The following is a 13,940-nucleotide window of genomic DNA, read 5'->3' as shown; positions in this document are numbered from 1 at the left end:
ATGGTTGTGTTTTGGGGGTTGCCTGGGTGTTAATGGTTCATTGTAGGTTGTAAATACTTATAACCTTGGTGATGCTGTTTTGAGTTCTACTTCGTAGTACAGTTGTGAGTCAAGAGTGAGTAGAAATGGGTTTCCCTGTCTGTTTGAAAAGGGTGATGTGGTGTAAAATACTCAAGTGAAACATGTGAATAGGATCTTTTATATACATTGCCTTTTTTACCCAAGTAGGGAGTATGATATCCTTACTGGACCAGTTGGAGTAATAAGCGAACTGGATGGGTTTATGGAAGTTTGGAGACGAGTTTTAATGTACCTCATAATAAATTTATTGACGCACTTCATAATGACATGTACAAGTACCATTGGGCAACAATCCTTTGATTTCTTTGGTTCATGTATGACGGTGCTGGCCTTTAAAGACATGGTGACAACTGGCTAGCTTAGGGAAATGTTAAAGATGTCTGTGAGATCAACTGTGAGGTGGAATACAACTGTCTTCAACATAGATTAAAACCAGTCAAGTAAACTTTTCTGGATTTACTGTTGGCAGAGTTCTTCTCACATCATCTGTGGACAGAAGCAATATCTAATCATCAGGAAGGCTGGTGGTCATCATCACAAGCATGTCATTCAGTGCATTAAACTGTACATAAAAGTTCTTCAGCAAATTTTGAAGGAAAGGCATAATTGTCACCGGTGTGGTTTGATATTCTAATAATTGGTGTATGTGTTGCATGTCTCTGTGGTCCTTAAATTGGCTTTGTATTTTCCATCCATATTTGCACTTTTCTGCCATTAATACTACTTGACAAGTTTGCTTTTGTGTCCTGAGGGCTACATTGTTTTGAAAGCAACATCACAGGTTTCAACAGCACACATGCTTCTGAAGACATCCACATTTTCAGGTTAGCAGGAATTATCATCTTGGAGAGAGATTAACATCATCTATATATATACTTGTTGATGCAACTAGTAAAAGATAATGTACTAGCTGAAGCCCACTGTAGCATACGGCGGTGTAAGAATAGGAACGGAAAACGGTGAGAAAGGAATTCAGCATAGCAAAGGCTTAGGAAACCACCGTCGCAGCATAACGAAAATAGCAAGGAGCGAAACCAATGCCAATGGTCAAGAGAGTACCTTCCTGTAGCATACTACGGAAAACATAGACATATATAGATAGACGCTGCATTCACTGTGTTGCCCAGTCGACACAATAAGTCAGCGCGTCCGCCCTATGCGAGTGGTAAAAGTGCCATTTAAACTAATACAGGTAGACGTGGAAACCGGGTTTTCTGATTAAGAAACAATAACGTTTTAAACAGTTTCGTTTACATACAACAGATTTTGGCAAATTGTTTACATTTAATTATTAATATCCATTTATACACTAATAATGGCAATTATTAAATAATATTATCTATACTAATAAAAGGCAAAGCCCTGACTGACTGACTGACTCACTCACTCACTCACTCACTCACTCACTCACTGACTCATCACTAATTCTCCAAATTCCCGTGTAGGTAGAAGGCTGAAATTTGGCAGGCTCATTCCTTACAGCTTCCTTACAAAAGTTGGGCAAGTTTCATTTCGAAATTCTACACGTAATGGTCATAACTGGAAGCTATGTTTCTCCATATACTGTAATGGAGTTGAGCTCGAAAGCCGTGAGGGGCTGAGTTTCGTGTGACATCATCACGCCTCCCACATAATCACGTGAACTGACTCAACGCAGTACGTAGAAAACCAGGAAGAGCTTCAAAAAGCGCTGAATAAAACATGCATTATATAATTGAGAAGGCAGCGAAACAATAAGAAGCGAGCGAGTGACATACAACCATATTCATGAGTGCTGCTACTTCGGAAACAAAGCACGGTGTAAACCTAAAGTTTAAATTAAGTTCATAGACACGCTGCGCTGGCGTTTGTCACACCACGGGTAATCACGGGATACAAGTTTAATGAGAGGGCGCGGGATATAAGCGAGAGTTTTGATCACTTTGTAACTAAGTTAAAATTGCAGGTGAAGGGCTGTGCTTATGCAAATTCGAGACTGTGTTTGTGGGGATTGACAGTTAAGGCGGGTGGGGGAGTCACGTCATCATCTCCCCTCCCATTCACCTCATTTCGCTCTGAGCTGAGCTCCGCAGCTAATGCAGTCTTACAGAAGTGACTTTGTGACGCTGCTACCAAATATTCACAGAAAAATCCACAAGTTAATACACACGCAGTCTCTAGAGTTTCTCCACACTGAATCCTCCAGGTACTACTTACAAAAGGTTACATTGACAATCATGTTACGTTATTTTTAAAATGTTTCCTTTTCTTAGCACAAGCACAGCTGAGAAGCTTCGATGCATGTGCTCTATAACGCGTTAAAAAAAATAATGCATTTAGTCACACTTTCAATTCCAAGCAAAGGGGAACTTCTGTCAATGCATGATTTCCTGGTACACCGATTACATTGATCAGCACTTCCCGATTCACTTTACCCTCGCACCTCCTTGGTTTGAGAAGAAGTATGAAAAAAATATGAGGTTAACACAGAAAAACAGATCACCAGTTGAATCTTTATGAATAATCGATTCGCCATCAATAATTGTTTTGGTAAAGCCATACTCAGTGTAATCGTCCTTCCATTTTATAAATTTTCCGCCACTAGCCATGATTAAATGAACGCTAAAAAAGTAAGAGCGAAGCGAGGGTGACTTATTCAGGCAGGCAGGCGACAGCTCAATAGCTCGAATTCAGATATAAGTAGGTTCTATTTAGTCGGCAGAAATATTTTTGGTAGGAATGGAAGTTGAATTTAGTCTTTAAATTTCTATGGTAAAGAAAAAGTTATGCAATGATGACTAAATTTAACTATATAAAGTCAAAACTTGTATATATAAAGTCAGCATCGGTATATATAAAGTCATTCCCAAATATATAATAATATTCCCCCCTCACACATACTAATGTGCCACAAACAGGAAGTTAATATCACCAACCATTCCCATTTTATTAAGGTGCATCCATATAAATGGCCCACCCTGTATATCTAGGTCTATCTATATAAACTGCTCAAAAAAATTAAAGGAACACTTTGAAAACACATCAGATCTCAATGGGAAAAAGAAATCCTCCTGGATATCTACACTGATATAGACTGGGTAATGTGTTAGGAACGAAAGGATGCCACATCGTTTGATGGAAATCAAAATGGTCAACCTACAGAGCCCTGAATTCAAAGACGTCCCAAAAATCAGAGTGAAAAAATTATGTGACAGGCTAGTCCATTTTGCCAAAATTTAATTGCAGCAACTCAAAATTGTACGCAGCACTTTGTATGGCCCCTGTATTCTTGTATACATGCCTGACATCGGTGCATGCTTCTAATGAGATGACAGATGGTGTTGTCGGGGATCTCCTCCCAGATCTGGACCAGGGCATCACTGAGCTCCTGGACAGTCTGAGGTGCAACCTGGTGGCATTGGATGGACCAAAACATAATGTCCCAGAAGTGTTCTATTGGATTTAGGTCAGGAAAGTGTGGTGGCCAGTCAATGGTATCAATTCCTTCATCCTCCAGGAACTGCCTGCATACTCTCACCACATGAGGCCAGGAATTGTTGTGCACCAGGAGCCACTGTACCAGCATAGGGTCTGACAATGGGTCCAAGGATTTCATCCTGATACCTAATGGCAGCCAAGGTGCCTTTGTCAAGCCTGTAGCGGTCTGTGTGACCCTCCATGGATATGCCTCCCCAGACAATCATTAACCCACCACCAAACTGCTCATGCTGAATGATGTTACAGGCAGCATAATGTTCTCCATGGCTTCTCCAGACCCTTTCACTTCTGTCACGTGCTCAGGGTGAACCTGCTCTCATCTGTAAAAGCACAGGGCACCAGTGGTGCATCTGCCAATTCTGGTATTCTATGGCGAATGCCAATCGAGCTGCATGCTGCTGGGCAGTGAGCTCAGGGCCCATTAGAGGACATGGGGCCCTTGGGTCACCCTCATGAAGTCTTTCTGGTTGTTTGGTCAGAGACATTCACACCAGTGGCCTGCTGGAGGTCATTTTGTAGGGCTCTGGCAGTGCTCATCCTGTTCCTCCTTGCCCAAAGGAGCAGATACTGGTCCTGCTGATGGGTTATGGACCTTCTATAGCCCTCTCCAGCTCTCCTAGAGTAACTGCTTGTCTCCTAGAATCTCCTCCATGCCCTTGAGACTGTGCAGGGAGACACAGCAAACCTTCTGGCAATGACACGTATTGATGTGCCATCCTGGAGAAGTTGGACTACCTGTGCAACCTCTGTAGGGTCCAGGTATCGCCTCATGCTACCAGTAGCTACCAGTATATATATATAGCTGCGGAAAGGTAAAAAGAAAAGGAAACATTTTAATAATAACTATATATAATATAGATATATAGATATATATATCTATATATATAGATATAGATATATAGAGAGAGAGAGAACAACAACACTCATATCAATGACAAAACAATTACATTAACAATCATGTTACGTTATTTTAAAAATTTTTCCTTTTTCATAACTTCTTTTACACACTATTTCTCCGCTGCGAAGCACGGGTATTCTGCTAGTTGTTATTAAATAATTCCTCCTATATAAGTAACATTTCTCTGAGTGCTTTCTTCCATCTCCGAAACATTTCTAGACTTCGTCCGGTTCTTACACAACACAGTACTAAAGCATTGGTTAATGCCCGAGTCACCTCACGTATAGATTACTGTAATGGTATTCTATCTGTCATCCCACAAAAATGTATCCATCGTTTACAATTTATTCAAAATGCTGCTGCCAGGATAATAACCTGCTGTTCTAAATCCACTGAACATACTACACCTATTCTCTCTCAACTTCACTGGCTCCCTGTTAACTATAGAATACAATACTAAATACCGCTCTTAACATTTAAAGCTCTCCACAACCTCACTGATCTCCTACAGACTGACGCTCACTCTGATTCTCATCTGCAGCTGTACTTTCTGTACCACACATCAAACTCTCTGCTATGGGAGCTCAAGCGTTTCTCATAGTGCTCCTCAACTCGGAAATTCTCTTCTTTCTCATATACATCAGCTCGATTCAATAACACATTTTAAAACTACCCTCAAAACTTATCTTTTCAAACTGGCATAACAATTGTGAATTTTGCACTGTTACTGCCAGTTATCTTTGTTTGTTTGCTAATTATTGCTGTTTGATCGAGAGCGACGGTGGACGCGGAAGTAGAATTAGAGATGGTGGGCATGGCTCTGAGTTGGCGGGCGTGGCTCTCTGTCTTGCGTGTGGTGTAAAGTCAACGTGGCTCAAAGGTGTATGTGGACTTTTGCACAGACGAAAGCGACTGAGGCTGTGTTTGGTGAGTTGTTGCGTGCCTCAAGAGCGACGCTGAACTCGGGAGGACGGTTACAGTTGGCATGTGTGTCTCTGTCGTACGTATCCCATGACGCGGTAGGAGAGTTATAGTTGGCAGGCGGGGCTCTGTCTTGCTTGCGCTCACTCTTGCGTGCCCTCAGTGTCTTGCCTGCGCTCAGTGTCTTGCGTGCCCTTAGTGAATTATATGTATATAGATATTTGTCCAAGTCAGTGAGATGTCCATATATGGAAGCCTCCTAGATATTATTCAAAACTGTGATCAAAACAGTTTTGTAAGAGCTGAAGCAGCACCTTCTGGCCACATTTGGATTAGTCTTTCAACTTGACTGACACACTTTTGCAGCAGATCAATACTCTACCTTGAGCTTTTCCTCACATGCCCCATAGCATCAAATGCAAAGCACCATTGCAGGCAAGATATTTTTTTTTAATTTGTAGAAAGTGCTTAACTTTAGAACACTATATTGTGTGATAAATGCATATATACCATGTTTGGAGAAAAAAATACATTTGACTTGAAAAATGCCAGCCTCATTCTTTAAATAAGCAAAAACCGCTCTCATTCTAACAGTCCCAGACAGTAGTTTTAAAGGATTCCCATATGGCATGTAGGTACTGTATTTTTTTGTGGTTTTTTTTTTTTCCCCTTAGGCCATTATTTTTACAACAGTATTTTATATGCATAATATATCAACTTTTTTGAATACATTAGGCGACCTTCATGAGAGTTTATTATCATCTGCATCAATTTGTAATCATGACACTGGGGAAATGTTTTTAAACAAGCAATCTGGACTTAAAAATAAGTTAACAATAAGTTTATATTAGATATATGAACCCCTGATACTTCAGCACATCTCTAGAAAGCACATGAATTATATCTTGAAAAGTTAGCCTCAAAGCTGTGTACTGCAGGGAGCAAAAGAAATGTGCCCAATAATTCTGCATCACTTTGAGATCAAGAGCTGAGCACTAGGATTCACAACCTTTTGTATGCATGTCCTATAATTAATTATGTGTAGCACATGCTCCATCTAGTGGTAATAGTACAAGTTGATTGTTCTTTCTTTATCTAGCACATATTTTGCTAATACTGTATTGGTTTGTTATTTGCAAGAAAAATTCAAACCACTATAGTAAATGAACAGTTCCCCTGTGAGGAGGTCACCCTGCTCTAATCCCAGGGTTATTTAATAATGTGTGCAAAATATGTCAATGATTTAGATGAATCACTGCATTACTGTGAACAAACTACACACCAACAAAACAGCATTTCTTCTTAATCCATTATTGGCACAGATGCAACTTCCTAGTATGGTAAATATCTGCAGCACAGTTTTTCTTTGATATAATGTCATTTTCTGCTATGACAACAACTTTTCCCTGAGCATTTAGACAGCTTTTCTTATTAAGGACAAGATTAGAAAAATGTCTTAAACATAACCTCTTACTCCTGTGTTGTTATGTTTTAGTACTACTTTTACTACTTCTGGTGGGCTTTGTGTAATTGAGCAGTGATTTCCACTGCTGCCTCACATCTCCAGAGACATAAGTGATGATCTCAAAACTTCAGTTTCATTGCATATACTACTGATGTTTAGTTTAAGTTGTAGTCTACCAGTGAGTTTGAGTGTGTACCACAATAAATTAACACCCCATCCACAGAGGTTTCCTTGTTTGAAGTAATTGTTTAATGGAATTAGTGAGTTTGGTAAATAGACAAATGAACAATAAAATTCATATGATGCATATCTATTCAAATGTTAAGTTTCTTAAAGTTCATTCATAGTATTCTGGCTCTTGTTGATTGGTCATTTTAAGATTAAGCTGTTGTCCACATGTCTCAGTTTTAATAATTTGTCACTTTTGCTTCTTTTGTTATAGTCATTAGATCCTACCAAAAGGTTAGGCTGTGAAGAGATGGGAGGATACAAACCCTTAAGGGCACATCCATTTTTTGAGTCCATTACTTGGGAGAACCTTCATTTACAAACTCCCCCTAAGCTTACACCATATTTACCGGCAATGTCGGAAGATGATGAAGACTGCTATGGAAATGTAAGATTAAATCTATTTTCTCTGCAATTATAGATAACGTGACGGTTTTGCAAAACAAGTTTTAATTTTCATATAACATATCCAGGTTTCCTGACTCTGTCTCTTTCAGTTCTTAAAACTATGGAGAACTATTCATGGAAAATTACAGAAAACATGGAAAATAAATAAAGCATTAATTCAGTTGTAAAATGGTAGACCAGTACATGAGTAATAAAATAAGTGCATGACCATTAAGGAAAATAAGTGCTTATTATTGCATAAGATTTTTCCATATAATCCATAACATTAGTTTTAGCACTAGCACTAACTATCTATGTAAACCAGAGCAGTGCACTTCATATGCCTGTATCCCAGTAATAGAAATATGATAAAAAGTGTGATATAGAAAGGTTGCTTGCTGTTCAGCTCATATACGTTTGTATTACATCTCTTTCATTAAAAGTCCTAGAGTGCTATACATATAAACAAAATTAAAATGTATTCTATATAGTAATTTGTGTATTATAATACAGGTTGAGTACACCAAATCTGAAATGCCTGGAACTAAATTGTGAATAAGTAGGAAAATACAGCCAAATTAGCTAAATGAAGACTCACACGTATAACAGTGGTGACTACTTTCACTGAGCCATTATTATAATGTGTATTGATGTGATAAATATATTAACCCTCAAAAGTGATGAATATGATGTACTGACTCTATTGTAGTTCCTTTTTAAGAGGGCCAATACTGTGTATTTGCACTGATTAACTTTTTTTATCAGTTTATAAAGGCTACCTATTGTCACTTCTCAGGGAACTAACTGACAGGTCAGAAATATCTCAGCCAGCCTTCACTCCATCATGCCTGCTGTGCTGGAAGGTATTAACTGACTGTTGGGGCACTACATTTAAGTTTTCATATAGTGTGGGTGTACATGAAACAAAACAATTTTTGCAAGTAGTGTTTGGTTTTCCTAATATAGTCAGAAGATTTTACTGGCCTCATAATGCAATAAAGACACCTAGTGAGAATGAAAGTGTTTTTGTTAACTGTAAGCAGCGACATTCTTTCACACAAATCTGGAATCTGTGATGCCAGTATGAGTTTTCAAGTTCATTCAAGTGCACACATTTACAAGAAAATGGTGATTTATAAAAGTAAATTGTTTAGAAATGTGTGTACACCTATTTTTTGTTATAAAAAGGAGCTAAGTAGCATTTTGAACTGCCGTGTAGGTGTTACCATTTAACTCCCCAATGTGGGGGAATGTTCCTCAAATATAGTCAATAGACTGCTGCTCCATGGGTAACCTCAACCTCCGGTCATCAATCATGTGTCTTAGCTTTGTGGCTTTTCATTACAGACTACTATACCACCGTTGACCAAAGTCGTTGTTTGTGTACCATAGATGCTTCACAGGGTAATGATATCTTCCTTCCTGCTTAAAATTAATAAATACATTTGGAATTTGGAAATATCTTGTTTACTTTTGCTCAGTATTTAAATAAAAAAACATATAGGGTTAACATAGGTGATGTCATGTTGGCAATTCAAAAATTTTGTATTTTGGAACATTTTGAATTAGAGATACTAAACCTGTATTATGCACGAAAAATGTCTGGCTGAATTTTTACAAAATCTACATGAATTTGGCATATGTTGGTTATCCCAAGAACATACGCTGCTAAAGTTTATCGTCTGTCCTGGGGAAAAACAGAGTCACCATAAGATATTGTATACAACAGATTGGCAAACATTTCATTAATAGGTTTGATATTTTAGCATTATAAGTGAATTGTACTCCGGTTGATAGCATTGGGTGCTTTTAAACCATTCAGCATGAGCGGGAACTAAAAATCCATTGTGAAGATGTACCTAGAAATTGTAGTTCATACTTTTCAAATATAACAGTTCTTAAAGAAGCAGCCAATAGAGATACAAAGTCTGTGTTGAGGACCACACAAAAGCAGCTGAGGTGGCCTGTGAAGTGGTGAGTTCCTACCTGCATTTGCAAGTCAGCATGCATTTCAGTAACTTGAATTGCATATTTGTTTTGCTGTCAGAATATGTGAAAGAGAAAAATGTGTATGCTAGAATAAGCACTCTCAAGTTAAGTGTAAAAGTGTAAATTAAACATTAGTCACAGAGAATGTTTCTTTTTTGATTTTCAACATTTGCCAGTGATTTTTAAATGGATGTTTCTGAAATTTTAAAAACTTGTTCAACTTGCTCTTTTTAAGATACAGTACATCTGGAAAGTATTCACAGTGCATCACTTTTTCCACTTTTTGTTATGTTACAGCCTTATTCCAAAATAGATTAAATTCATTTTTTTCCTCAGAATTCTACACACAACACCCCATAATGACAATGTGAAAAAAGTTTACTCGAGGTTTTTGCAAATTTATTAAAAATTAAAAATAAAAAACTGAGAAATCACATGTACATGTACATAAGTATTTACAGCCTTTGCCATGAAGCTCAAAATTGAGCTCAGGTGTATCCTGTTTCCCCTGATCATCCTTGAGATGTTTCTGCAGCTTAATTGGAGTCCAACTGTGGTAAATTGGACATGATTTGGAAAGGCACACACCTGTCTATATAAGGTCCTACAGTTGACAGTTCATGTCAGAGCACAAACCAAGCATGAAGTCAAAGGAATTGTCTGTAGACCTCCAAGACAGGATTGTCTCAAGGCACAAATCTGGGGAAGGTTACAGAAAAATTTCTGCTGCTTTGAAGGTCCCAATGAGCACAATGACCTCCATCATCCGTAAGTGTAAGAAGTTCGAAACCACCAGGACTCTTCCTAGAGCTGGCCGGCCATCTAAACTGAGCGATCAAGGGAGAAGGGCCTTAGTCAGGGAGGTGACCAAGAACCCGATGGTCACTCTGTCAGAGCTACAGAGGTTCTCTGTGGAGAAAGGAGAACCTTCCAGAAGGGCAACCATCTCTGCAGCAATCCACCAATCAGGCCTGTATGGTATAGTGGCCAGATGGAAGCCACTCCTTAATAAAAGGCACAAGGCAGCCCGCCTGGAGTTTGCCAAAAGGCACCTGAAGGACTCGCAAACCATGAGAAACAAAATTCTCTGGTCTGATGAGACAAAGATTGAACTCTTTGGTGTGAATGCCAGGCGTCACGTTTGGAGTAAACCAGGCACCGCTTATCACCAGACCAATACCATCCCTACAGTGAAGCATGGTGTTGGCAGCATCATGCTGTGGGGATGTTTTTCAGCAGCAGGAACTGGGAAACTAGTCAGGATAAAGGGAAAGATGACTGCAGCAATGTACAAAGACCTCCTGGATGAAAACCTGCTCCAGAGCGCTCTTGACCTCAGACTGGGGCGACGGTTGATCTTTCAGCAGGACAACGACCCTAAGCACACAACCAAGATATCAAAGGAGTGGCTTCAGGACAACTCTGTGAATGTCCTTGAGTGGCCCAGCCAGAGCCCAGACTTGAATACGATTGAACATCTCTGGAGAGATCTTAAAATGGCTGTGCACCGACGCTTCCCATCCAACCTGATGGAGCTTGAGAGGTGCTGCAAAGAGGAATGGGAGAAACTGGCCAAGGATAGGTGTGCCAAGCTTGAGGCATCATATTCAAAAAGACTTGAGGCTGTAATTGCTGCCAAAGGTGCGTCGACAAAATATTGAGCAAAGGCTGTAAATACTTATGTACATGTGATTTCTTAGTTTTTTTTATTTTTAATAAATTTGCAAAAACCTTAAGTAAACTTTTTTCATGTCATTATGGGGTGTTGTGTGTAGAATTCTGAGGAAAAAAATGAATTTCATCCATTTTGGAATAAGGCTGTAACATAAAATGGGGAAAAAGTGATGCGCTGTGAATACTTTCCGAATGCACTGTAGCTCAGCAAAAATTTAACTTTTCTGACAGATCTCTTTAAAGAGTATGTATACCACAGTTCAGTATTGAGAATAAAAGAGTAAATTTCAATGTGGCCTACATATTATTTATTAGAGTGGAAATTAAATCTATTATATTTTTGATAATGGCAAAATACTGCATAGTAAATCAGTCTTTATGTTGAACATTTACCTCTTCTTGTTGTTTTCTGGAAATAAAAAAAACAGTATTAAACTTCAAGAACTAAGAAATGGAGGGGACGCATTCAGATCATAAGGGCAGTCAAAGGCCACCTTGGGCCCACAGCATAACCAGAACGTTTATATATATATATATATATATATATATATATATATATATATATATATATATATATATATATATATATGTATATATATATATGTATATATATATATGTATTTCTGCTGTTAAATTGACTCAACTGAGCAAGATTATGGGAAGTATGAAATATGGTATAGTGATATTTACTAGGAATTTATTTTTCTGTAAGAAAGGATAATGTGATGTGCATTTTAATAAATGAATGCGTTGCCTAATTTTCTCCCCCACTTTTTCTCTCTTCCCATGCTACCCTTCAGTATGATGATCTTTTGAGTCAGTTTGGTAGCATGCAGGTTACTCAGTCATCATCTGTAACGGAGTTTACACAGTCACAGCGATCAAGTAGTAACATTGAACAGTACATCCATGACCTGGACAACAACTCATTTGAGTTAGACTTGCAGTTTTCTGATGAAGAGAAACAGCTTCTACTTGAAAAGCAGGCTGGAAGAAATCAATGGTATGAAATGTATTCCTTTTCATCATAAATTAGCAATATAAACTTTGATGTGACAGTTTTAAGTGCTACATGTAATTTATGGTGTGTATATGATTTGGTAACACTAGCCACTGCAGCAAGCTCTTCTATTCTTTCCTGTTGTTAAGAGTTCTTACGTACAATATCTATTTCCATAGCACATTTTCAAATTCAAATTTGTGAATTTCCCCTTGTGATTAATCTGTCTATCTCATACAAAACATGTAGCTCAAAGTGGTTTAGAAGATGTTAAAGAATTGCAAATAAAAAGAAAAGTAGTAGATTAGAAATAAATGAATATGTGAATGGATAAATAAATGAAATGCAAGAAATAGTAAATACAAATAAATCAATACACACACAAATAATACAGATAAACAATTAACAGATAAAGTTGGAGCCCTTAATTATGAATTAAAGTGTTCAATTTGTGTTTTAATTGTCTAGTAAGCTCACTTTGTATGCCCAGTATTTTATTTGTAATAGAGCTAAATTTAGGGAGTCATACAAGAAAACTGATACCTTTTTGCTTCTTGTAGTACCAGAAAACCCAACCTTACATTTTTGTGGCATTTTTTTAAACTGAAGCGTGAAAATTTTAAAAATTAGCAGAAAAATAAGATTTGTTGGGCAATATCTGCAATTTTTTTCTGTTCTTTGACAGTTATCTTAGAATTTGTATTTAAAAGCTTAATGCGGTCTCACTACCATGTTTCCCCGAAAATAAGACAGGGTCTTACATTAATTTTTGCTCAAAAAGATGCACTAGGGCTTATTTTCAGGAGATGTCTTATGTTTATTCATGTACAACAATATACACTTATGCAAATACAGTCATGTCATCTTCTGGAATATTGTCATAACTCTGCACATTTAATCCCTTGATGTTTGATCAATGGTTCGATGTGGTGAAGCAAAATGCTGACATACAAATGCATTTGTGGTGCTTTTATATTCAAGTGTTGCATATTCCCCAAAGTAATGACATGATACATTTTAAAAGTCTCACATACCATCTTCTGTGCTGTCTTTTTTTTTTTTTTTGGCACCTTTTACAATACTGTCGGAATGAGCCACAGAAAAAAAAATAAGGACATAATGAAAATGTTTATTTTGTGATTAAAGTAAAAATTTCGGCTTTAACCTTTGTAGTTTACATTATCATATAATTGGACTGTCATTAATGTCATCTTAAAGCTGACCCAGTTGTTAAATTGCTACTCACTTCTGGGGTTTCCTTCTGACAGCAGCGGCAAGCAGCATCACCACACAGAACACATTAAATTTATAATATTCCAGCTCTCTATACATTTAGGATTCTTAGATTTATACTTAATATTGCTTTCATGATGAAATGCATTCAAATATGTATGTTACATTTTACAGATAAATTGTTAACTTTGTTTAAATAATGAATACTGTTAATAGTTACACACATGGGGTGGCACGGTGGCAGAGCGGTAACGCTGCTGTCTCGAAGGGAGTTGCGTCTCTTGTGATCCCTGCCTGGAGTTTGCATGTTTTCCTGGTGGGTTTCAACAGTGTGCTCAGTTTTCCATCCAAAGACAAAAAGATTTGGTGATTTGGTGAAGCTACAATGATTCCAGTGTGTGTGTGTGTGTGTGTGTGTGTGTGTGTGTGTGTGTGTGTGTGTGTGTGTGTGTGCGTGTGTGTGTGTGTGCTTATGTTCACCTTGCGATGAGCTGATGCCCCATCCAGGGATTTTGTTTCTGTCTTGCACCGATACTGCTGGAAAGGACGCATCCCCGAATTAATGGATGTAATCATTAAACATCCTT

At 37.9% G+C, this 13,940-nt stretch overlaps 1 protein-coding gene across 1 annotated transcript in view; it reads left to right on the top strand.

Moving 5' to 3' along the window:
* LOC120542912 (3-phosphoinositide-dependent protein kinase 1-like) overlaps positions 1–13,940 on the top strand; it is a 96,919-nt gene that overhangs the window by 67,723 nt on the left and 15,256 nt on the right. The window contains exons 10-11 of the mRNA XM_039775640.1: positions 7,285–7,458; positions 11,921–12,123. Coding sequence (XP_039631574.1) covers positions 7,285–7,458; positions 11,921–12,123 — 377 coding nt within the window. The remainder of the gene's footprint in view (positions 1–7,284; positions 7,459–11,920; positions 12,124–13,940) is intronic.

The sequence above is a fragment of the Polypterus senegalus genome, chromosome 13 (genome assembly GCF_016835505.1).
Source record: "Polypterus senegalus isolate Bchr_013 chromosome 13, ASM1683550v1, whole genome shotgun sequence".
Lineage (NCBI taxonomy): Eukaryota > Metazoa > Chordata > Cladistia > Polypteriformes > Polypteridae > Polypterus > Polypterus senegalus.
Note: the sequence above shows the minus strand (reverse complement) of the source record. Positions and strands in the feature narration are given on the sequence as shown.